The sequence below is a fragment of the Cheilinus undulatus genome, linkage group 3, assembly GCF_018320785.1.
Source record: "Cheilinus undulatus linkage group 3, ASM1832078v1, whole genome shotgun sequence".
NCBI classification, from domain to species: domain Eukaryota; kingdom Metazoa; phylum Chordata; class Actinopteri; order Labriformes; family Labridae; genus Cheilinus; species Cheilinus undulatus.
The window spans coordinates 34,039,007-34,062,244 of NC_054867.1; the positions used below are offsets into that span (position 1 = coordinate 34,039,007).

The following is a 23,238-nucleotide window of genomic DNA, read 5'->3' on the forward strand; positions in this document are numbered from 1 at the left end:
AGAGAGAGCAGCTACTAACTAAACTTAGCACAAAAAATACTAAAGTTGTGTTTGGTTGATTATTTTTTGTTGTAACAATGCTTCAAGGCAATAAATCTTGGAAAGCCTGTTTATTTCCCTTTTAAATGATGCTACATTTATAAGAAACATGCATTTAAGGGATGAGCAGCAGAGCTGAGTATGTGGGTTGCACTCATGAAAAATTTTTGAAATCTTCTCTGCCAATGCCAAACAGCTTACCATTGACTTTTGTTTGGTGTTGTTTTAGGGATTGGATGATCGATGTCTGAAGAAACAAGACATAAAGGCAATTGAACAATTTATTATTTTAACAAACAGGAGCCTCAGTAGCGTGTTGAAGAACCATAAACAGCCATACTATTGAGCCAACATGTTCCTTACAAATGTGGCACCATTTAAAAGGGAAAAACATGCTTTACAAAGGCATAGGATTATTACCAAGAAGCATTTTTACAACAAAGAAATTATCCACCAAACAAAATGTTTTTTTAACTTTTGTGCTGAGTTTAAATGAAATTAATTTCCACAAAGGGGCCAGCAGCAGTTTTAGGAGAAGATATGTTGAAATGTTTTGTTTAAAAAAAATCAGAAAATTAGCCTGACTGAGAGCTGATAACAGCTATGATTAAAATGGCCTTTTTGTCATTATCAGAATCAAAATGTACTAAAAGGTATTAAACGCTTATATATGGTGTTTTCGACATATCTAAAGCTCCTGTTTTCACTGGCTATGACACACACCAGAATGAATACTGATGCTGCTTTTTGTCCTGGAAAAACAATTGGAGGCATCAGAAACAAGGCTGATTATTTTGTTTTAATGACAGAAAGTTGTGCTGCGGGATAGAACCACACACTTGACTGCATGTTGTCAAAACTGTCTTTTTCTCTTTCAGCATAGATTCTCAGTAGAAGAGACATTTGACTTTTTAAAAAATGTTTTAAACAAATACACAGGATAAGATAACCAAACACCACTTTGTCCAAAGGAGTTCTAAAAATGACACAAATCATAGGTTCCTCACAGGAGCTTTAACGAAATAATCCTCTCATTATAATTAAAATATTAAAGATCGTGTCTTTTTAATATCCCAGCTTATATTTTCATTCAGAAATCAGTAGTGCCATGCATAGACGGTGTCCTTAAAATAGCATCACTCTAATCCAACTGATAAATTTGGAATAATATTTACAATCTTTGAAATCTTAAATCAGATTTAATTAATCAAGGTAGATCACAGACTGTTTTTTTGCAGGTTTATGCAGTCGATTCTCTCTTTTTGATAGTCACTATCGTACGGCTTTATGTATTTTAATAGCAGAGATTAGTCAATGATGAATGTCTGCAATCCTCGTCAAATAAAATTTAGTAAAAAATAGTTTGGTTCCTCCTCACTGCAAAATATAAGCACCATAAAGAATTAATACACATAAAAACCTTCAATTAAATGTTATCAAAGGCCTTCCTTTCTTTGGTATGCTGTCATCAGTGAAATATGCTTTCTTATGCCAGAAAATTTAAATGCTCCATAACAATGATACTGAGTTGGGCACCGACACTGACTTTGGATATTACCATAGGGGTACTCTCATTGCATTTTTGTAAAAACCAAGCGGCAACCTCTGGTCCTGAAAGATGAAGCCAAAGTGGAAGTCCACTTGAGGCAGGCTGCAGGAACACCGGAAGTCATGTTCACAACACGTTAAAAAGCCGTTTTTTTAACACTAGAAATAAACTGGTTTACAGCCTGGTTCAAAAGACTTAACATGTCACAAACACAATCGTTTGGATTATATTTAGGAGAAACCTCACTGCGCACTGATTGGAGCATCTCATTTGATTGACAGATAGTTTGACAGGCAGACGCTACCTTCCTGTCAACCAGAATGCTAGCAAGCTTAGCTGACAGGAAGTTGAACTCAGTGGGCAGGCTCTTGTCTGCCGTTAGGTTGATCCAAAGTTTGGTTGAGACAGCAATTTTAATATAGAGGCCGCCACAGATTGGCTTTAAAAGCTGTTTGAGTCTGCCTATTGTAATCAAACAGCTGACGTCACACAGGCTTTGTCCAATTCTTTTAACAATCTATGATAAAAAGCAAGGGCCAGAATATGAACAAAATGTAGAGCTGTAAAATTTTTACATGTTTTATCTTTCAACATGGAAAAAGTTTAGAGTAAGGTCAACGAAAGAAGGTTTTAGGTCATTCAAGGGTTGTTTTATTGTGTTTTAGTTTTTCATTGTACAGCACTTTAATCAACTTTTGGTTGTTTCAAAATGCGCATTATTAGAAATTTGGACTGGGCTTCACTGGATTGGAAGGCCCTCGAAAGCAACTAGCTGAAAGCTTGGCAGTTGCCGACCTGCTCCCATCATAAAATCAATTCTCCCACTGTGAATGGATAGTGGTACAAGGACAGTAGTCCAGGAAAACAGCCTGTCAGTCATAGCACGACATTTGGCTGCACCAATCAACACCAAGCCATGCTGTTTTACTTTTCCATCACCAATTTGGCTGTGCTGGGCTACGCCAAGCCGCACCCAGGTTTCTCTGCCTCCAAGGCAGGCCATGATGTCAAATTTTTGTCCAAACTCAGGGACGCCAGGCAGATGTGTTACTTTAAAATACCTGTCCGATTGCCAATAGAAGAAGAAAAATTTTAGAAGCAGAACCAATTGCAAACTCTTGAACAAACAATGCTTAATGAAGCGCAACAGTTTAACATCACCGACTTCAAACACTGTGTCATCGGCTCTAGTCATGCCCTTAGATGGGTAGCTCAGTTGTAGTGGAAAAGCAAATCCCCTGCTGCGCTGGGCTGCTGTGCCAAGTCAAACCAAGTAGAGCAAAGCTGTAAACGTGCATGTAAACATACTGAGTGTTCATTAGAAGTAATTAATCCCGTTAATACATCCACATAAAAAAGGAGAACCTTTTCATCTGGTAAAAGAAAAGTTGTACTGATTACATGTAAATTAAAGTCCAATGATGCGCCGTGTACTTGGCCTTTTTTAATGGAATATAACTGATTTGATGATGTCTTGTGGTTTTCCCTTTGTGTCATGTATTTCAGCACTGTGTAGTTTACTCGCTGCCGTTTCTTTAAAATCACATGAATTAAGAGTGTCACACAATACAATTTACAGTGTAAGAATCAGAAAATACATGATGTAGTAAAAATGAGAAAGGAGTAAGCGACCCAAAACAAAACAAAAAACAAGTATTTCATAAGGAAACTACACTCTAATAAAAAGCAAGTATTTCATCAAGTTGTTGTAAACTATTGGCTGCGTTTTTATTTCCCAGGAGACCAAACTGAGTCTCACTTCAGTTTAAACAAATACAGTTTTTTTTGTTTTTTAAGAAAAGACACTTTCATGGTACAATCCTCTACTGGAGTGTACCATCTGCTTCTGTAAGTGTGTCAGCCTGTCGGTGTTGTGTGTCTGCACATGAGCCTGTGTGTGTGTTTGTGTGAGTGCAGTAAGTGTGTGAGTAGCTGCTGCTGAGGGAGTGGAGTATTATGTTGATGGAGATCGTCTGTCGTTTGTGTGACTGAGGTAGAATGAGATATTAAGAAACTGAGGGCAACAGGTTTAAATGAGGTCTTTGTGTCAAGGCATACTGGTAATGTCAAATACAGATCAGAAATGCACAACAAACACAGCACAATAATTATTACTGAGTAGACTGACAACATGTTCCTGAATACTTTTGTACCTGAGGTTTCAATATGGTGTAAAAGCATGGTAATAGTAAAATCCTGAGTGTGGTAAAATGACACGTCAATAATGCTGTTGACCAAAAACTATACGAACAGTTTCTTTCCAAAATGAGACGTCAAGTTTGAACTTTTGGTGCTTTTTTTCTTAAATAGCTGCTGGTTGGAATAAAAAAAGGTTTAAAAACCTGACCCTTGACAAACATTTGCTCTTTATAATCCTTTTTTATACTAAGTCAAGAACAGAGACATGTCCCTCCTCTTAAATTAGAAGTTTCATTTTGGAAATCAAACCGTCACATCTGCTTTCATAAAAAATGACTTCAGCGCACCTTGTTTGTACTGTTACATTAATAAAAAAATGGCACTGCCTTGCTCCCATTTCACATGAGGATTCATGAGACACTGGTTTAGAAAAATGTTTCAATATAACAGTTTAGTTTGGTTCCTTCATAATGTAACTTGAGTTCTTATTTTGCCTGCAGGCCTCTCCACACATGCGCAAACACTCACACATGAATACAAACAGTGAGAGGTGCAGGGAGGCAGGAATCCTTAAAAAGAAAAAAATATTCAGACATTTTGAGAAATATGCTTTCTTACCTAGACTTAATCCTTCTTTAGACAGTGCTTTTATTTTGTAGTAAGCGTACGCTTTTTTAAACGAGTTGTTTCTCATGGGGAAAGGGAATTTGTAAGCTCCTAACACAACTCTGGAAACTCACATTTTAGATGCCTAAGGTGCCTAACATTTTTGCACAAGCGCTCTAAAAGCCTTGTGCTAAAAAAAAAAGAAAACTTCGATCATTTTTTTAACCATTGCAAGTTGCATATGGCAGGTAGATACAACAGTGTGTCAGGGAAACAATAAAAATAATAAATTAAATAGATATAAATATATGATCTATTCATTTTTAGGGACAAAAATAGTTTTTAAGTTTATATAGTTACACATTTATGGGTATAAAACGAATTTTAAAAGTCATACATTTATAAGAAAAACTTTCAAGTGTCAAAAGTCTTACATTTTTGAGCAACTTAGAACTTTTGAGATTATGAAGTTGAAAATGGCCTGTTGTGTAAAATAAAATCCTACCAGATAAAACCATTTGCCTTGCATAAGAACTACACTTCAGAGCCCAATCAGATTAGGTTTTGTACTGGGACTGAGCAATGAGGAGGTACCTGCAGTTCATGAAATTCACATAATAGAGACACACTTACATTTTCTATAGAGCTACTGTCAGAGAAATGTAATGGACTATGGTCAACATGAGTTCAACACATTTCTCCACAGAGACCAAACTTGCTCTGACTATATTTGATACTTTACCATTTATACCAGACTACCAAAAAGATTATGAGTTCTCGTTAATTTATGGCTTAATAAACTTAAAAAGGTATTTTTTTCCCTCAAAAATTACAGTCCTTTTAATTTTTTGAGTGTAGGAACGGCCCTACTATTTTGTTGAATGTATATATATGAGGTATGGCAATTAAATAATGAGACTGTGCGTATGAGGATAAAACCACGTGGTTCACAGTCATGCTAAGTGTTAAAGGTTGAGTATTCACACACAACTGCTGTATATTTCCAATAAGCAACGGTGTTAGTTTGCTGCTAGCTACTGATTGAAGTGCATGTTTTTGCTAAGGCATTGTTAAAATAATTCATTTAAAAGTTGAGCAACTTTCTAAAAAATCTAGGTTTCCTTCAGTTTGTTCCAAAATGTCTCCACAAATTTGCTTGCATTTTTCCTTTAGATCAGGAGTCAGAAGTTTTGGGAGAACTATGGCTCACATTTTTATTATGTTCAAATTTTCATCCAAAATTTGCCAAACTGTTTCTTCATCAGTGGAGAATTTTTCTGCTTTCATTCTTACACTGAGTCGTCGACTATTCTGAACGATTTGTTCAATTTGTTGCATGTTTTCAGAAGTTTTTGCTGCACATGGGCGCCCAAAACGCTCATTGTCTTGGACATCCTCTCTGCCTTCACTAAATCTTTTGTTTCATTCAAACACACTTGCATGTGGCATGCAATCTTCCTCATACTCGTCTTCCTCATAATGTACCACAAGATTCTGCTGCTGTTTTGTTCAATTTCACCAAAAATTCTAAATTAATGCCTGGCTCAACTTTTAAGCTGATCATGATGCCTCAGCAAAAACACGAACACTTCAATCAGTAGCAGCGAACTAACAACGTCAATTATTGGAAACTTACAGCAGCTATATGTGAAAACACAACCTTTAATACATAACACTGTGTGACTGTGAACCACATGGTTTTATTCACATAACCACAGTCTCATTATTTATCAGCTATACCTTGTATGTGTTTACAGCACAGAAATTCTCATTTAGCTAAAACTTGATTAAAAACACCACTTAGCTGCACTTGTTCATCTTGAACAGAAAAGGCAGTGAGGTTTGACAACAAAAAGCACCATCTCATCAGGGCGCAAGATTAGACAGCTGATTCAAGGAAAAATGGTTAGCTTAGTTTTGTCACACTTAGCATAAATACTATACAGCTAATCCCACCTTACAGCCCTGTTAAACCTAAAGGCATATAATAAGTGTAGAAAGTATGGAGTAGTTCTGACCTTTGGTTTTTGAAAACAAAACATGTAACTTGTGATCTTTAGATATTCTTGAAGGTGGATATTTTTATACTTTTGAATGGAGCCATTTAAGCCTTTTTCCTGTTTCCAGTCTTTAAGCTTTGCTAAGCTAATAAGCTGCAGGCTACAATAAACATAGGTTGACATTGATACTTTTTAAAACAATGTTCACAATCTCCATTACTTTAATGATTAATAGTAATGAAAAGTTGCAAAGCTTGAAAAAATACTTTAGATCTTTAGTCAAATTTTAAACTAGACACAACTGATTGCAGTAGTTCTGTTTGACTGGCACAAAAACATTGGCAACAACTTTGTGTGATTATGTTTGGTGTTTAAAAAAGAAATTACTCAATCCTGGGTGCACGAGACATAGTTTTGTCACTGTGGTATCAAAAAGGTATTGATATTGGTTTTTACTAGTATATCTAAGTTTAAAATTCTGTTATTGTGATGACCCTTATAAGATTGTTTTTAATATTCCCTTTACACTTTTGGCAGGAGTGTTTAAAAGCTCATTTCTCAAGCTGTGATGTATTTAAGTCATTTTTAAGGATCTAATTCTTCCAATTTTAAAACTAAACTGCTGTAGTGAAACAACAAAACCAGAGAACAGGACTGGATTGGGAGAATAAACCGTCTGCATTGATTTGTATTTGTTGATGTGTGTGCATGTGTTCCTGAATCCCCATCACAGAAAGGGGTCGTGTTGAACCCCTGTTTGTTTGAGGCTGAACCTTGAGGTAGGTAGAGAGAGGCTTCCTATCTACTCCCCTTCCTCCTGTGCTGCAACCTGAGATGATGAGGGCTCAAGCTGTGAAGGGCCCTCCTCAGCTTCTTCTGAAGGACCCTGAAACAACCAACACCACCTAATGTTATTGTCAGATCTCTTTCAGTCCAGTGAGTCATCATGTAAAAGTTTATGAATCAATGCTAGAAAAACAAGAGAACACTAGAATGAGTGTCGAAATTTCATAGCGTGCGGGGAAAGTCGGTCCAGCTGTCAGACCTCGAAATGTGAGGAAGACGACGGTTATGTCAGGAAACCAAGAAGACAGAGGAAGAGAACAGTTAGATCAGGTTTCCCCTCATTACATTGACTCATTCTTCCCCTTTGGGTGCGTGCGTCTGAGAAAAGGGAGTCTGTCTCAACGGTTTCAGTTCTTGAAGCATCTCTGAAAAACTGCTCAGAGGATGCGATAAGGCAAAAGAGGGGCATCAAGGCAACTGCCCGCTTTGGTGATGAGCTGTTAAGCAATGTTTGCATTTGAAAAAGACGAGCAAGATGGCTTCAAGAGCCAAGATTTCTCAGAAACAGCAGGTGTATAAAGCACATCACAAAAGCTGGATGTCATGAAAGGATGTTTGGAGGTGTATTTGGGGAATTCAGCACCGCCATCTGTGCATTTCCAAGAACTTGTCATATCCTCATGAAGTCAGTTTAGGTAAAGCACAAAAAACGTGCAGCAAATGAGTTGCTCTTTAAATCAAATCCAACAAAGTGTTGAAAATATAGCAGTTTCAGAGAGATATGAAAATATATTATACTCTAGGTTCAGCATATTACTTGCACTGTAAGGCTGTCACAACTGCAACACCTTGATACTTTTTGATGCTTTAGACAGTCGTATTTTATCCAAATGGTGCCGTGAGTTAAACTCACTATCTAAACTGTATTTTAACTGTACTGAAACACTGCCAACATTTGCCTGAAAATTCTGGTATTTGACAAGAAATTACCAAATCATGGGTGACATTTAAGAGATATGACCCAGTATTTGGTTATTTCAAACAGGAAATTAACCAACATTGGGTGCATAGGACTTCCATTTTTGTTGCTGTGGAAACAAAACAGATATCAATATAGTCAGATGTGCTGTATCATATCTAGACTTAGATTCATGATATGGTGACGCCCTTAAGGTATTGCAATCCAGTTTTGTATGAGTCTAATTTTCTTTATAAAAGGCTGCAGCAAACAAACAAACAAAAAAAAACTACATCAAAAACAAAAAAGGATAAAAAAGCAAACTGTAGAGAATAAATAATTTCAAAAACTAAGTACGTCATATATGCCAGTAGGTAATGTGCAAGACGGTGCAACAGTGTGCAATGTACTAGACAAAGCTGAAGATATTCAGACATCAGAGGATGCAGAGCATCATCCTGATGACGCCCTGAGAAAACTCTCTGTCTCTCTTTGCTGTATTTGCTATTATTATTGCATGTTGAAGCTGGTGTGGTAGTTTTTCTTTCAAGTAAACAGTGCTTTCTGCACTAATAGAAAAATACAACTTCAGTTTGAATACTTTATAAGTAAGCAGAGATTTGTCCTGTATTCCTCTGTGTACTTATAACCATAGAATAACTACAACAGTATGTCAAATATACAGACACATTAATGGTTGTTACATTCTTATATTATTATCATTATTGCCATTATAGATTATTTGCCCACTAATTATATTTTGCATCATATTTGTATTTACAGTGAGGACATTGGAGCATATATGCTAGGTTGACTATTTCAGTTGTAGACATGGATAAAAGTACAGTAATATATCCTTATACAATAAGCTGTCAATTTGTCACCCAACAAAGAATTTCATTACATCACATTATCCTTTCTTTTCATATTTCAGGGTTCCTACAGGATTTTAAAAATCAAAATTTAAGATTATCTAAGACCTGAACTGAGAAAATGTAATGCCACTTTTTGCACAGTAAATGTTTAAAAATGAATGAGACATTTATACATGAGAATGTAAGATTTCGGGACTGAATTTTCTGATCAAATGAACTGTTTATGACATATTCAATGATATAGGGCAAAAGATATTTTTAGGTCATAAATGCTGTAATTTGATAATTTCTGGCACATTTGATGACTCTGTTAACATACGGTATATTATTATCTTTCATAACAGATTTCTGCAGGTGTGCTGAGCTGATTACAAACAGTTTAATGATTAAAAAGCAGAACACAGCTTTTTGTCTGGGACGGCTTTTTTAAAATAAGGATGAGCTGAAAGGATTTTTTAGTGGGCAACCCGGTAACCCAGATGTTAGGGAACAGTGAGTTGCTAAAGTCAGAAAAGGGTCTGGGATCCTCACCCAGGAAATTAAGAATATTGAATACTTTATGATAATGCTTTGCACTGAGAGTATTTCATACGATAGGGTTTATCTATTGATTTATTTAACTAGTGTGTTAGGCTTCAGCGTCTGGAACAAATCTTTCTACTTAAAATACTTGTGTAAAAATTTTAGACAACTTTTTTACTTATATATAATTTGTCCTGAATAGTACTTTTTTAATGTTCTCTATAACACAGGTTTCCAAACTTTTCAGCCTGTGGCCCCAAAATAAAGGTGCCAGAGACTGCGGACCCCCACTGTACCTGAAGGTGGTTGTATAGTTGAACACAGCTGTGCAAATTCAAGAATAGTCATGTGCATACTCACATTTTAAGGATTTTTTTAAACATTAAAATTTTCTGCATAGATCTCACCAAATAACCATGTTTTGTTTTAAATCTAAATAATTCTACCCATTTTTTAAATAAAAATAGGTAAAACATACAACTTGAAATCATTTTAAAATATTACGTTTTTTGGAAGGCATATGGCCCATGGTGAAACCACTTGTCAGCTATCTATGCTATGTGGGATTTTGATGCATGTTTTATGTTAGTTTTATATGGGACTAAAGACGGAAATAAGCGACTCACTAAATCTGGTGCAATCATGTTTTCATTCACTGTGCATGAATCATCAATGCCACTGCACAATGTCCCTTGATAAATAAAATAAACTAAACTGAATTCCCTGAATTATGGGGACTAATTATGCAACAACTTGTGGAGAAAGATTATTAAAATCAAATAAGGTTGGCTTGAAAAAAACACTGGATGAGGACATGTCTTAGTCAAAGTGCCCTCTATAATTTTAGACCATTCATTGGTAAATCAGACTTTTAAAGGTCATTATTTTCAATTGTATAATTTAAGATCATTTAAGACATTTCAAGGATCTGCATGAACCCTGATATTTATTTTTTGTCTCTGCCATCATGGCTACTTTTAGGGGTTAAATAACCATTCTTTCATTAGCCGTGTGTCAAAGACTAACCTTCATTAGGGTTATATTTTTAAGTCACTTTAAATAATTTAAGGAAGTTTTAAACCAACCAACAACACCTTTAAGAGGATTTCATTAGTGGTTCTGTGGGACTGTATGACGTTATAGACTGGGAACTTTCACTAATTTTATAAGATAAAACATCAATTTGTCCTGGACTCTATCCCACAGTTACAAAATCAATAAATACATAAATAGACATCATACAAAACACATAATAGTACATCCCGTAACAGCAGACAATTTTCCACATGTAAATAAAAATCATCTGGCAGCTGCAGCAAACCAACACAACACAACCCTTTGACACATCTAATATTAGCTGTTGTTCAGAAATGTAATGGGCATGGACAACCTGAATCAGTTCAGGTTGGTCTGAAGGACCCTAAATCTTCCAGAAGGTAAAGAGTGAAGAAGTTGGATCAGATTAGATACAATTTTCTTTGCCCGCTTTACAATAGACTGCTCATAGAGCGATTGAAGGGTCAAGTGCTTTTTGATACTCGTGATTTTCGTGCATGAGACAAATTATCTGTGTCCTTCCCATTGATATCCACAAAGGCTAGGATTCGTGGACATTTCTTATGTTTTGAGGGAAGCTCACCAGTACCAGAACTTAATCACTCATTATCTTAAGTAAGCAGAGCTTGTTTTAATTGTTTTTCATTATCTCACAAAGACAGCTAATAACTGTAGACAATGAGAAACACTTTGGCAACAAAGGCTTTCTTTTCTGAAGATCACTATGTATGTAGTTATAAAATCTAAAATGAGGGTGACGTTTTTGTGATTGGACTGAATGTTAGCCTTAATCATCAGTTTAATGTTGTGACAGATCAACAACAGGCTCTAATGTTTTCAGCCTTAATCACTTTCTACATTTGTCTACAGCTGACATCTTTAAAGCTCTCATGACCCCAATCTTGATTTATCACATTGTTACATGTAGCTATAGGGAACACGCTTTTGTTTTCTGTTGGTAAAATTTCCCAACCTTCTGATGACCAAATATTAAACTTGTGGCATTAAGATAAGAGCATTAAAAATAAGTACAAGAAAGTCATTCTCCTTAGGTGTATACATCACTGAGTTATGGGTGTTACAAATGAGTTTTAATAAAGCTTAAGAGCGTCGAAAGATTAATGATGAGCTTAAGACTTTATCTGAGGATGTAGTTAAGACTTTGTTGTTTAAGCTCTTTTCTTAACACAGGTTTTCTTGAATAATGAGAGGCTGAATGAGATCATTTCTGCAAACCAGAACTGCTTTAACATGGCCTACATAACATATGTAACTGACATTAGTCAAAAAGGTAAGAGTGTGACACAAAATGAGATTTCTGTTCAACTGATTCTGCATCGCTCTGTAGTCATGAACTCCCGGGGGACATGTGCCTCAGTTTAATGCATTCACAAACTTCAACAATAAAAAGATGAAGAAAAGTTTGGTTAAGTTGTTTTAATTCAGTTTTAAATTGAAGTGAAAGGATTTAATGTTTGTATAGATTTAAGGATTCTGTGCCAAACCTGCTGATCAGTTTGTACATTTTTTTGGAGAGTGTAATTATTTAGTGAACATGGCTTTGAGATATTCAGAAAGATGTCTTCAGCTTATTCTGTATACAGTCTTAATCTTAATTCAACGAAAACCCATGAAACTAAATCACAGTAACTGTCATAGAAAGCTGTGGTTTAAAATGCCCCACTGAAACAAAAAGTGGACCACCCTTTTCAGATTTTGTCCTTACCTGCTGCTCTTCAGTCACTTCGTGAACTACTTTCTGTGGCTGTGGACAGAAAGGGAGCAGAATTAATTAAACTTGAAGGAAAAGCTGCCCCACAGGACCGCACAGCTACAGCAGACGCTCCAGAGGCCTCACACATACATTTACAATTAACTCCATTATGTCTCTAACTGTCAACGATTGCTCCATACCCATTTCCTTGGTCGCCCACGTGGTCGTCTCTCTCCAACAGGCTCTACTTTCTGAGAAAGAGCACACAAATGGTTAAAGGGAAGTTTCAGATTTTGACCTATCACACTGATTGTGAACTGAGATTAGCAGTTTAGAAGGTTTCTTTGGAGTATTGTAGTGAGAAAAAGCTGTTTTAAATGTCAACATTTCTTCAGGTTAACAGGTTAAAAATTAAATTAACTAATGTTATTTTCATTGTATGGCTTGCATTGCTGTCGTCTTAAACTGGAACAAAACTAAACCCTTGGAAAAAAAAATTGATACATCAACATATACAGTGGCTGCCTATCTGTTGATTGGGGAAATATAGCCACTGAAAAATCATCAAACAGTAGAAATATCAACTTTGAATGTGCATTTCTTGTGTAATGTATGAAATGTGTGCTTGTTTAATGTAACAAATTACATGATTTTTTTAGCTATACAATTATTTTTGAGTTTTCTTATAAAAGCCTTAAGTCCTTTTTTTCTTTTAAATGCTGTTTTCCTTCCCAACACATAAATAGAAATTACCTTTTTATATTTGCATATCTATACCACTTGGTACTAGGGCTGTCCAAATAAATTGCATTAATCTTAATAAACTATGATCTCTTAGTGCACCAATTTTTTTAATCGTGATTAAGCACATGCTTTATTGTCCATTTTAACAAACTTTGGTCAAGCCACTGAAGCATCTCCCTGCAGCCAAAGTGATGTAAAATAAGTCCACCACTGCTCCTTGATGTCTCATTTTCCTTAAAAAAAAACAAAACAAAACAAAAAAACTGACAGTCAGCTCAGTGGACAAGTCAAAAGTCACCTGGACTGGGTGTTATCTAAGAGTCACCTTTTATTGTTAACATTTATTTTCTTTTCAATCCATAACAAGTTCCTTTTCCATGGCTGAGTTCATGTTAAAGTCTCAGATCTACTTGTAAAGCTGGTCTGTACCCAAACTGGAAGTCAATCTCTAAGGCTACGTTCACACTGCAGTTGAAAGTGACCTGAATCAGATTTTCGCTCACATGTGACTCGTATCTGATTTTCTTCTGACAGTGTGAACAGCACAAGTCACACTGAATCTGACGGTTTCGAATCCGATTCAGGCTACTTTCATATGCGGTTCTAAATCAGATACGTATCTAATCTTTTGGAAGTTGACTGCAGTGTGAACAGGCAAACAAAAAAATCAGATCTGAGAAAAGATCAGAACTGAGCATTAAGGCCTGCAGTGTGAACGTAGCCTAAGTTTAAGGTTGGCCACACACTACAGGATTTTAAGCCTGACTTGACTTGAGGCAAGATTTTGGTCCCTGACGATTGTGGGGGCGTATCCCGAGTGAAGCCTCGTTGCAAACTATTATTTGTCCGAACAATCTGCATGTGTCGTGTCAACACGATTATTTTACTGCTCCAAATCACGTTGTAGCCTCCCAGACCAGTCATAGTGCCTCTGACGGGGCACCTACATTAACCAATGAGAGTGAGCAGATGGGGTCATCAGCTGGATCATACGTAATTTCACCGCTCATAACCATAAACACAACTGTAGCTTCATTCCAGCCAGGATTTCATCCTGAGTCTTTCCTTGTTTTATTATTTTGCTGCACTTGTAACGCATGCCAAGCCAGCCTGTTGTGGAGGGACAGCAAGAAGGTATCAACAGATATCAGTGTTTGTTTCTTTCCTGAAGTCACATGATCACCCAAGGTCGTAGGTAGGTTGGCAGGTGTGTGGTCTCCAGTGATCTGACAGTCTGGCTGAGTTGTCTAGTGTGTGCATTCAGAGGATTAAAATGAAATTGTCCTGCTTGTCCTTAAAAATCGTCTAGTGTGTGGTGGGCCTTATACAGTAGAAAAATCCAAGAATAATACAAACACAATTTCAAATGCAAAATATTAGAATTTTAGAATGCAATAAGGATACAATTAATCACGATTAACTACAGAAATCCTGAACTTAATCATGATTAAAAATCTTAATCTTTTGACAGCCCTACTTGATAACATTGATCTACATCCACTATATACCATGCATTACAATGTAGTTACTGTAAATCTTTATTGGCCGGATAAGTGTCAGCAGGGACGTAAATGTACTCTGCATCCTTAAGGAAGATTTTGTAAAACAAAAGAAAACTCCTTAAAAACACTGCTGGTACCAAATATGACATTTCTGGGTGATTCTAATATGAGTAAACATGAGTTCATCAATAGTGAGCTTGGAAAAGTGTTAGATGCCTACAAATGATTTCATGAGTATTAAGACTGATCACAAACTATGCAGTGATTCATCCTGTGAGGACATTTTTTGTGTAAAGCAGTGGTGTTTTTTGCAAAGTTTAAATGCATGACTCATTGATGAAAAAAAATGTGAATGCTTTTCATCTTGCAAGTCTATAACAAACTACCAGCATCTACTCTGTTAATATTAACTGCAGAAAATCATACATTTGTCATTTAATAGCTATATTCTAATACAGATCTGGTTGGAGAGCTCATCTTGTGCAAATTTTCTCACAGAGAGACCCAACATTAACCCACCATGAGCAAAAATTTTCAACAGGCAGATGCCAAGAACTTAGAAACACACAAACCAGTGATCAACAACCCGCAAAGAAAGAGAGACTGAAAGAGAGGATGAATGCTTTTCACCAGTTTGTCTGGTTTACTTGTTAGTTTACAGATTGACAGAGCTCCTAATCATAGATGCATTTACTTGTAAGCAATTTTAAACCTATAGCTGTACCTGTACTAATTTTAACTCGCTAATACTCTTTAGATATATTACATATTCAAGAAGGCAAATAATGCTTTTCATGTAAAATGCTTACAACAAAGTTGCTACAGTTATTTCTGTAAAGGAATTGTGCTGGAAATTAAAACAAAAGAATCTCATTGAAGTGCAAAATTTAATGCAACAACTGAAGAAGTCAGCTAAAGTCTATCAACACCTAACAGTTTATGTGTATAAATATTTTATGTTGCAGATTTCCAAACTATGGCTCACTAGCCAAATGTGAACCATGGTCTACCTGCAGCAAATTCAGAATATCAAATGACATATGGCCTATGTTATAACACATTACTAGTGCATGAGTGTATTGCACTTCTTAGTTTAGGCACCAGCAATTTGCATTCCTCCGCTAATTTTGTAAACAAACATTTTGACTGGAAGAATTCATTGACTTACTAGAGACAATGGCATAAATGTTACACTTAATGACGACAAAAATGACATCTTGATTCATAATGCCCCAGTGAATACAGACAAAATGATGACAGACAGCAGCACACGTGATGCCCATTTTCTCCCATTTTTGCTCCATCTCAAGGTCTGATTTACAAAGCGTATCACTCCAATTATACAACATTCCTATAGAGTTTGGCAGCTTTGAGCAGTTTGCTTTTCTTTTGTGTTTGAGTGAGGAGATGGGCCGTCATCGTCTCTCCCCTGCCAAACAGGGGCGGGTCCTGTAGTTGCAAGAGACCGCACAGGGCCCCCTAAAATCTGAAAGACCACCACAAAATTCTTAACACTGGCTGTACTTTTGCCTCTTCAGCCACTGATAAAAAGCTGTGATGTAGGGTGTTTATTTCCTTTACACATTTTCATTTACCAAGTATTTTTAACCTATATTTGATTGGTTTTACAAACTTGAACACACCAAAAATGAGGTATATCAAAGAGGCCAAGTCATCCTTTTATTTTTTATGTGGTCCTTGGTGAGGAAAGTTCAGACAACCCTGGTTTTCCACCTCTTAATTTATGAAACAGCCTCTCCAAGGCTATAATAGTTTTGGATTTTTCATCAGTTTTTATTTCGTTTTCACTTTCTGTGTTCGATTTTTATTAGTTTTAGTGTTAGTTTTAGTTTATTACGAATAGATGTCAGGGCTGAGTGAAAGTCATACATTTTTAAAAATATATCAAAACAAGCTACTCTTCACTCATCATTTTATTCACTTAATGATGATGTTTGAATACAACTCCAGACATAAAACTACCACCATGTGAAGTCTTAACCAATCAGATCAAGCAATTTTACACTCCCTGGACTTGGGTGTAAGTCAGTATGGTTTTCTTCAAGACTAAAACTAAGGATTTTGTCTCCATTTTTATTTTATTTTAGTTAGTTTTGCAAGCACACTATACAGTTTTAGTTAGTTTTCTTTTTTTTGGTAAAGCTTAGTTTTTATTTAGTTTCAGTTAACTAAAATGGTTTTTGAATTTTAGTTTTAGTTATTTAGTCAGTTTTAGGTTTTTTATAGGTTTTACCTATAACAACCTTGAGCCTCTCATTATTGAAAGTATTGATCATCTCTGCACTCATCAATCCACCTCTGAGCTCTGACCCCAGGGCTGCAACATGGGACATTAATACTGCGTCTATGTATTAACAGCTTATCTTTTTGTCATTCTCAGATAACATTTGCCTTCTTAATGGCTGTTTTAGTATCCTAAAGACACACAGATCTTCACATTTTGTGAGGGCTCATACATGCTTTGAAAAATCAAATTTCAAATGTGGCGGCTGGATAGCTCAGTGGTTTACATTTCTGACTTTGAAACGGGAGATGGGAATTTGAATCCCAATCCCAGAGCACAATGTGTGGGCCCTTGGGCAAGGTCCTTAATGCCAGGAACACCAGTCCCAGATGCAAGTCTCTTTCTCATCTGCTAAATGACATTGTAAATCTAAGAACTGAACTGAGAAATATTAACACCACTTGTTGCACAGTAATTGGTAAAAAATGAATTGCATATGAAATATTAGATTACAAAGGCCAATCCATTTTTGAGCCATAAATATCCAAATTTGATGATTTCTGGCACATTTAATGACTCTATTCTATCAATATGCCTTATATTTATCACAACACATTTTAGCAGGTGTACTAAGCTGTAGTTATGTTTTGTTGTCAGGGAAAACCTGTTCAAATAAGAGTGGGCTGAAAAGATTTTTAAGTGGGCAACCTGGTAGCCCAGATGTTGAAGAAACTGACTAGTGTTTTACAACAGTACAGAGTGTTTTAAATCACAGTGCACGGATCATCCAATGCTAAATTCCTTGAATTCTGGAGATTACTTATGCAATAGTTTGTGGAGGATGATGTTTAAAATTTTATACAGATGGCTAGAAAACAAAGATTTGGTAAGAACATCTCTAAGTCACGGTGCCTTGTAACATTTAAGACCTTTCCCATGCCACTGGTAAAAAATCAGATGTTTGAGGCCTTACAATTCAAATGTGAATGTTTTTTTTTTTTAAGATTTATTTTTGGCTTTTTTGCCTTTATTAGATAGGACAGTGGATAGAGTTGGAAACAGGGAAGAGAGTGGGGAGAGACATGCAGGAGATGGTGCCATGGGCTGGATTTGAACCTGAGTCGCCTGTGTATATGGCGTGTGCCTTAACCACTCGACTACCGGTGCACCTCAAATGGGAATTCTGAGACTACTTAAGACTTTTCAAGGATCTGCATGAGCCCTATGTAGTGCTTGTCAAATTCTCAGCTGGTTCTAATGCAATATAATGGAAATATAAACGAATCAGAATCAAGTAAGAGGTTTTAAACACAATTTCTACTATGCAATTGTAGGACTGGAGTCTGGAGAGATGGAAACATAGGCCAGTGGAGAGTCAAAAAATGCCTCCAAATTCACCAATGAAGATTTCTTTATTAGAATACTTGGAATCTTTGGATGTTTGTAACTTGTACACAGGATTTCTAGTGGCTGTGAAGAAGTAAAGCGTAACCATAGGATGTCTGGTGTGGGTGGATGATAGAGAGTTGTCTCGAAATGCTGCAGAGGGTGCTGTTAAAGTGTTGAGATCAACTTTAATATCACAGATACTTTTGTAAGTAACAACCTTCAGTGCAGTTCTGGGGCCTTTGTTCCTGCTGCCCTTCGGCCGTCCTCTTGGTCGCTTTGGAGTCGGTGGTCCAACAGGCTCCTGTAGAGAGAGGCAATGGGATTAAACGTGGAGCCAATAACTAAAAAAAAAAAAAGTATTTATTTATGCTACTATCAAACACATCAGCTTTGAGTTTTGTAATGACTTTTCTAAATTTGCTGCTCAATTCATTCTTCAGGTGTCTCTATTAAAGACTGAAGTATTTGTACCTGCTGTTGTTTGCGTGGCCGGCCCCGGCCCCTGCGCTGAGGCTCAGGAGGTGACAGGGCAGCGCTTGGCTGGGGAGACGGCTCTTTGGTCCCACTGTCACTCATGCCTGCGTCTGTCCACCTGCTTCAAAGAGTGTGGGCATCAAAGCCTGGAGGAGCGGCCTCAACGGCTAAGAGAAGAGAAGAACCTGAGTATGAGAGGCCGCAGATGGAGCAAAGACAAGGGGAAAAAATGCTACTCTTGATAGCTACTGTGCTGCAATTATCTAGGTTTTCTAATACCGCTTTAATCATTTCCTTTTTGAACAATAACCACAGTGCCTCTCAATCAGAGCTTAATGTATAACTAAAAGGATAACTCAGAATAACAGAGTACATTTTCCAAGAGCAAGCGTGGGAACTGCTTATACATAAGCCTTGGCACCCGGTGGATCGGAACACAGGCAGGGGTCTGGCAAACGCAGAGAAACATGAGAGTGGTGTCCAGCGACTAAAAGTAGCACAGATATTCACAACTCAATCTACCGTCCAAACTCTGCATCTACTGTACAGCATGCTGCCTTTCCATCTGTCCTCTGTGAGGAATTTCTCAATGGGGCTGAGCACACTGTGGGCGTGCTGATGCTGCTACAACTTTGACTGTAAAACCAAGAACGTAACTCCAAACCACAAACACACCAAAATACAACAGCGTGATTTTCTGAAAGGGAAGAAACACTGCATTTATCCGTGTTAAAAGACATTTATTGAATTAGCAGCTGTGACCAATAGTTGATCAGTTGGTTGGAAGGAAAAGAAAAATTAAACTATTTCCAAATAAAGTTACATAAAGCAGAAAAGTTTATAATATGAGATTTTATTTGCCTTTAAAGTCTGGGCTAAACTTAATTCAATCACTGTATCTAAAGTTAACAAGCCTTAAAGAATCTGTGAGCACTCATTATGAAATTTTATAAACAGAATTAAAGTCGACTTGTCATAAAAGTCTGACAATTTAGTTAAGATAATGCATCTGCTGTATCAAGAAACCAAATACATTTTAGAGTAAAATCACAGCAGCTTCAATAAATAAATAAAAGACAAAAAAAGAAGCCTATATGGAAATATTTGGAGGGAAAGTCTCCCCCTTTCTCTAGAAACGAATAATCGGCTATTGTTGAAGATTTCGTTTCTGGTGGTCGACAGATCATTGATTTATTTTTGCACAAGAGAACCTGTAATTGCACATTTTAACTACTATAGGGAGCGCATAATTTGCAATGTTAACTTTTTGCTATTTTACTTAAAATACATTTTATTTTGGAGAATTAAGCGAGCAGTAAATGTCAACTTCACCCCGGTTGTAAAAAGTCCCGCGGTGGTCGTTTTCCACAGCCTCTAGCTCCGTCAGGAATGTGCCAAACACTAATTACCAACACAGCCTATCAAACCGGCCGCACTGAAGCAGGAAGTCAGAGTAATTTGAGAAAAACGACGTCCTCGAAGAAACGACTTCGAGGCAAACGCGATGCACGACGTCGTTTTTGTCGCTTTTAAAACTCGTTTCGGACGCTCACAAACACACTCCTGCACTTCTCCCTCTGCAGCAGCACAGCCGTCCGCTTAAACTCGCCTGTTTGGCAGTCAAGTACGGGACTGAATGTACTTTTTGCATATGGGCGGCAATGGTGACCATAAAAACACATTCTTTTACAGCCTTTCAACAAGGTGCGTAAAGCGCTCGTGCAGCGTGTCCGTGCGCTTTAACCTTCCCGCTTTCTTAACGGTATCTGGCGCGAGAAAACCCAGTAAAAACACTCGAAACTATCCATGTTAAAAACGGTAAAGTCGGCTCTCTCCCCACACTACATCCCCCTGCTCCCATCACTTGCGCAATCGATCTTAAATGTGTTGTTTTTTGCAGACAGAACAGGTCCACCATAGAAGAAGAAGTGGATGGTCAAGGAGACAGCGAAGAAAAGTTAACCGAAAAGGACAAAGACGACGAACACAGGTGCAAAAGCTCTCTTTTCAAAGCCAGCCTCAACATACACACACTCTCTCTCTCACACACACACACACATATGCATTCAGGCTATAGGCTCCATGTTCAGCCTGACTGATCCTGTTCATGCAGGCGGCCTCAAATGCAACATAAAACAGAGAGGAGCGAGCTGAACTCACCTTGAGTCGGGTTGCAGTTTTACCTGGAAGTTCACACCGTCAGTTCACTTTGTGCTCGTGCACAACTATGAAAATGTTAGTGTATCGACCGTCTCATTGGCTGGAATGAAAGGGTAAACTCTCTCTCTCTCCCTCCCTCACTCTCTCTCTCCCCCCTCCTCTCTCTCTCCTCCTCCTTCTCTAATCGGAAATGTGTGTGATCCCCCAGACGTCCAGTCACGAATACCCCAGTTGCAGTATAATTGGGGGTTGTAGCTGAGCAGTATGCATTGCATACTTTCTCTATTAAAGCATGTTTCAAGAAAGAACGAGGGTAGGAGGGTTGAAACGGAGAGGACCCCGCCCCGAAAAGCTAACCGGACCACCCACAAAAGGCAGGGAGAGAGACACACAGACACTAGGGCATCAGGCATGAGGGTAGAGTCTGGTTCCGGGGTTCCCAAAGCAGGGTCCGGGGCCTGGGAAGTTCCCTACAGGACAGAAAGGAGCCAAAAAAGAGAGAGTAGAAATGATGGTGGTGTGTTTAGAGCAGAAGTTTCACTCTTACCTGCAGTGTTACAGATACAATCCTGCCAGTCAGAACAAAGGACTCATATGTCTAATGGGGGTTTTCAGGACATGGTAGATGTCTGATTACCATTTGCAGAAAAAAAACTATCTCAGATTGGCTCATTAATTTATTCTTTTGCTGTAAACATAAGTGTGCATTATAAAAGCGCTGTCCCATGTGTGGAAAAGCCAGATGTACGGTTACTTTTTATTACAGAACGCAAAAAGAGTATATATGTCTTTGATTATGTTATCTCCAAACTCTGTAAGATGACATTTTCACAAATATTTTAAATAAAATGAAAACCCCACATATAAGATTGCATGGGATTTTTTAATAACCTGCCTATTATAGTTTTAGTTCCATATCTATTTGCCTTGAGTGAGTTTTGCCATACATTTTTTCTTTCTTTCTTTTCAGTAGATAACTCTGCATTTTCACTAACTGATAAATAGCGATGGAAAAGTTTGAACTGCAGTGAGTGAATGCATGCATTCCTGGAACGCCTTATGCTGGGGCGCTCATGGAGTCATGTCAGGTGAGCGAGCTGGCATGAGACCAGAATATAAAGCTTTAGGTTACAAACATGAGGCAAAGGTCTCCATTTGAAGGGATCACATTGTCAGTTTTATGTTTAAGTAAATACAGTCACTGGTTAGACATAAAACCTGATTATTAGACTTTTAGAAAAAACTTCAGATGCATTTTTATCCAAATCTGCCTACAGATGTCTGTTACCCTAATATGCAAAAACAAAATGACAAACTATTTGCATATTAACCAGCATTTGTTAACCATTTTACTCAGGTTTCTCAGAAACTTGGCCAACGGTTGATGAGAAATGCGACTCATATGAATTTGATTAGTCATCCACTATAAATATTACTAAATGAAAATGAACAGAATGACACTGAAATCATAACTGTCAGTGCTGAAGTCTATAGCAGGGCCATAATAAGCCATTATTAGCACCTAGGAGCACTTAAGTACAATTAGCTACTATTTCTGCAAAAAAAAAGAAAAAAAAGAGACAAGTTGAAGCAAACAATTTTTCAGAAGACAGAAGCAGAATGGGGACTAAGACAGAGATGAGGGCAGGATTTGCATGCAAGTGAAATTGTGTGTCAGTCTGTGTGAGTGGTTGTGTGTGAAGGGGAGAGTTCAGTGGCCTTCTGCAGGCTGGTGTGTCTGAGATTCGGTTGGACTCTGATCTTGAGGTTTATTTAAGCTGAATTCCGTGGGCTCATCAGGACCGGGTTACAAAAATCCTCCTATAGAACTAGAAAGAATGTGCAGCGCATACAGTTCTGCATAAGGCACAAAGGCATGTCTTTAGAGGTGGGGGCAGGCATCAAAAGACAGGGAGAGGAGGGATTTCTTTAGAGGCTGGGGGCAAAGAAGGTATTTCAGAGCTCCATTCAACACTGGGGGGGGGGGGGGGGGGGGTACAGTTTTGTGGTAAAGGGTACATTTCCAGAGGATGTTAGAAACTTACAAAGTGTGCTTTAAAACTTCCACACCTCTGATGATACTGGGAGATACATAGATCAAGTTATTCTCCGAACCTGAAAGGCTGCAGTAAGATTTTATCACTGCATTCTTTTTCATTTATGAGTTAATAGGACAAAAAGAGGACAGTTCAACTAAAATGATTCAGACAAGCAGTGTGTAACGGTCAGTGATATGACATGCATATTTTTGTGTCAGAGTCTGTCATTTCCTTTTGGAAAAAAATCAGTTTATGGCATTTATCAAATTGTTCTATGAAACCTACATTGTTTGAATACATTTTTTGTTTTTGGTTGAAATCTTTGAAGTAAAAGAAGTTAAAATTGATCAATTTAAGGTTTGTTAGAAAAACTTTTGTGTCTGAATTTGCGAGTTCTTAAATGTCAGGGTGGCACAGACCTATTCATACAACTTTTATTTT

The 23,238-nt window shown here is 37.4% G+C and overlaps 1 protein-coding gene across 1 annotated transcript; it reads right to left on the reverse strand.

The window, feature by feature from the left end:
- Window positions 1-5,521: 5,521 nt before the first annotated feature.
- si:ch211-161c3.6 (high mobility group AT-hook 2b) lies at window positions 5,522-23,112 on the reverse strand. The gene is given in 6 exon segments (XM_041781319.1): window positions 5,522-7,219; window positions 12,257-12,295; window positions 12,445-12,495; window positions 18,342-18,425; window positions 18,596-18,765; window positions 20,653-23,112. Coding segments are annotated over 6 exon segments (483 nt in total). The 5' UTR covers window positions 20,708-23,112; the 3' UTR covers window positions 5,522-7,135.
- Window positions 23,113-23,238: the final 126 nt, after the last annotated feature.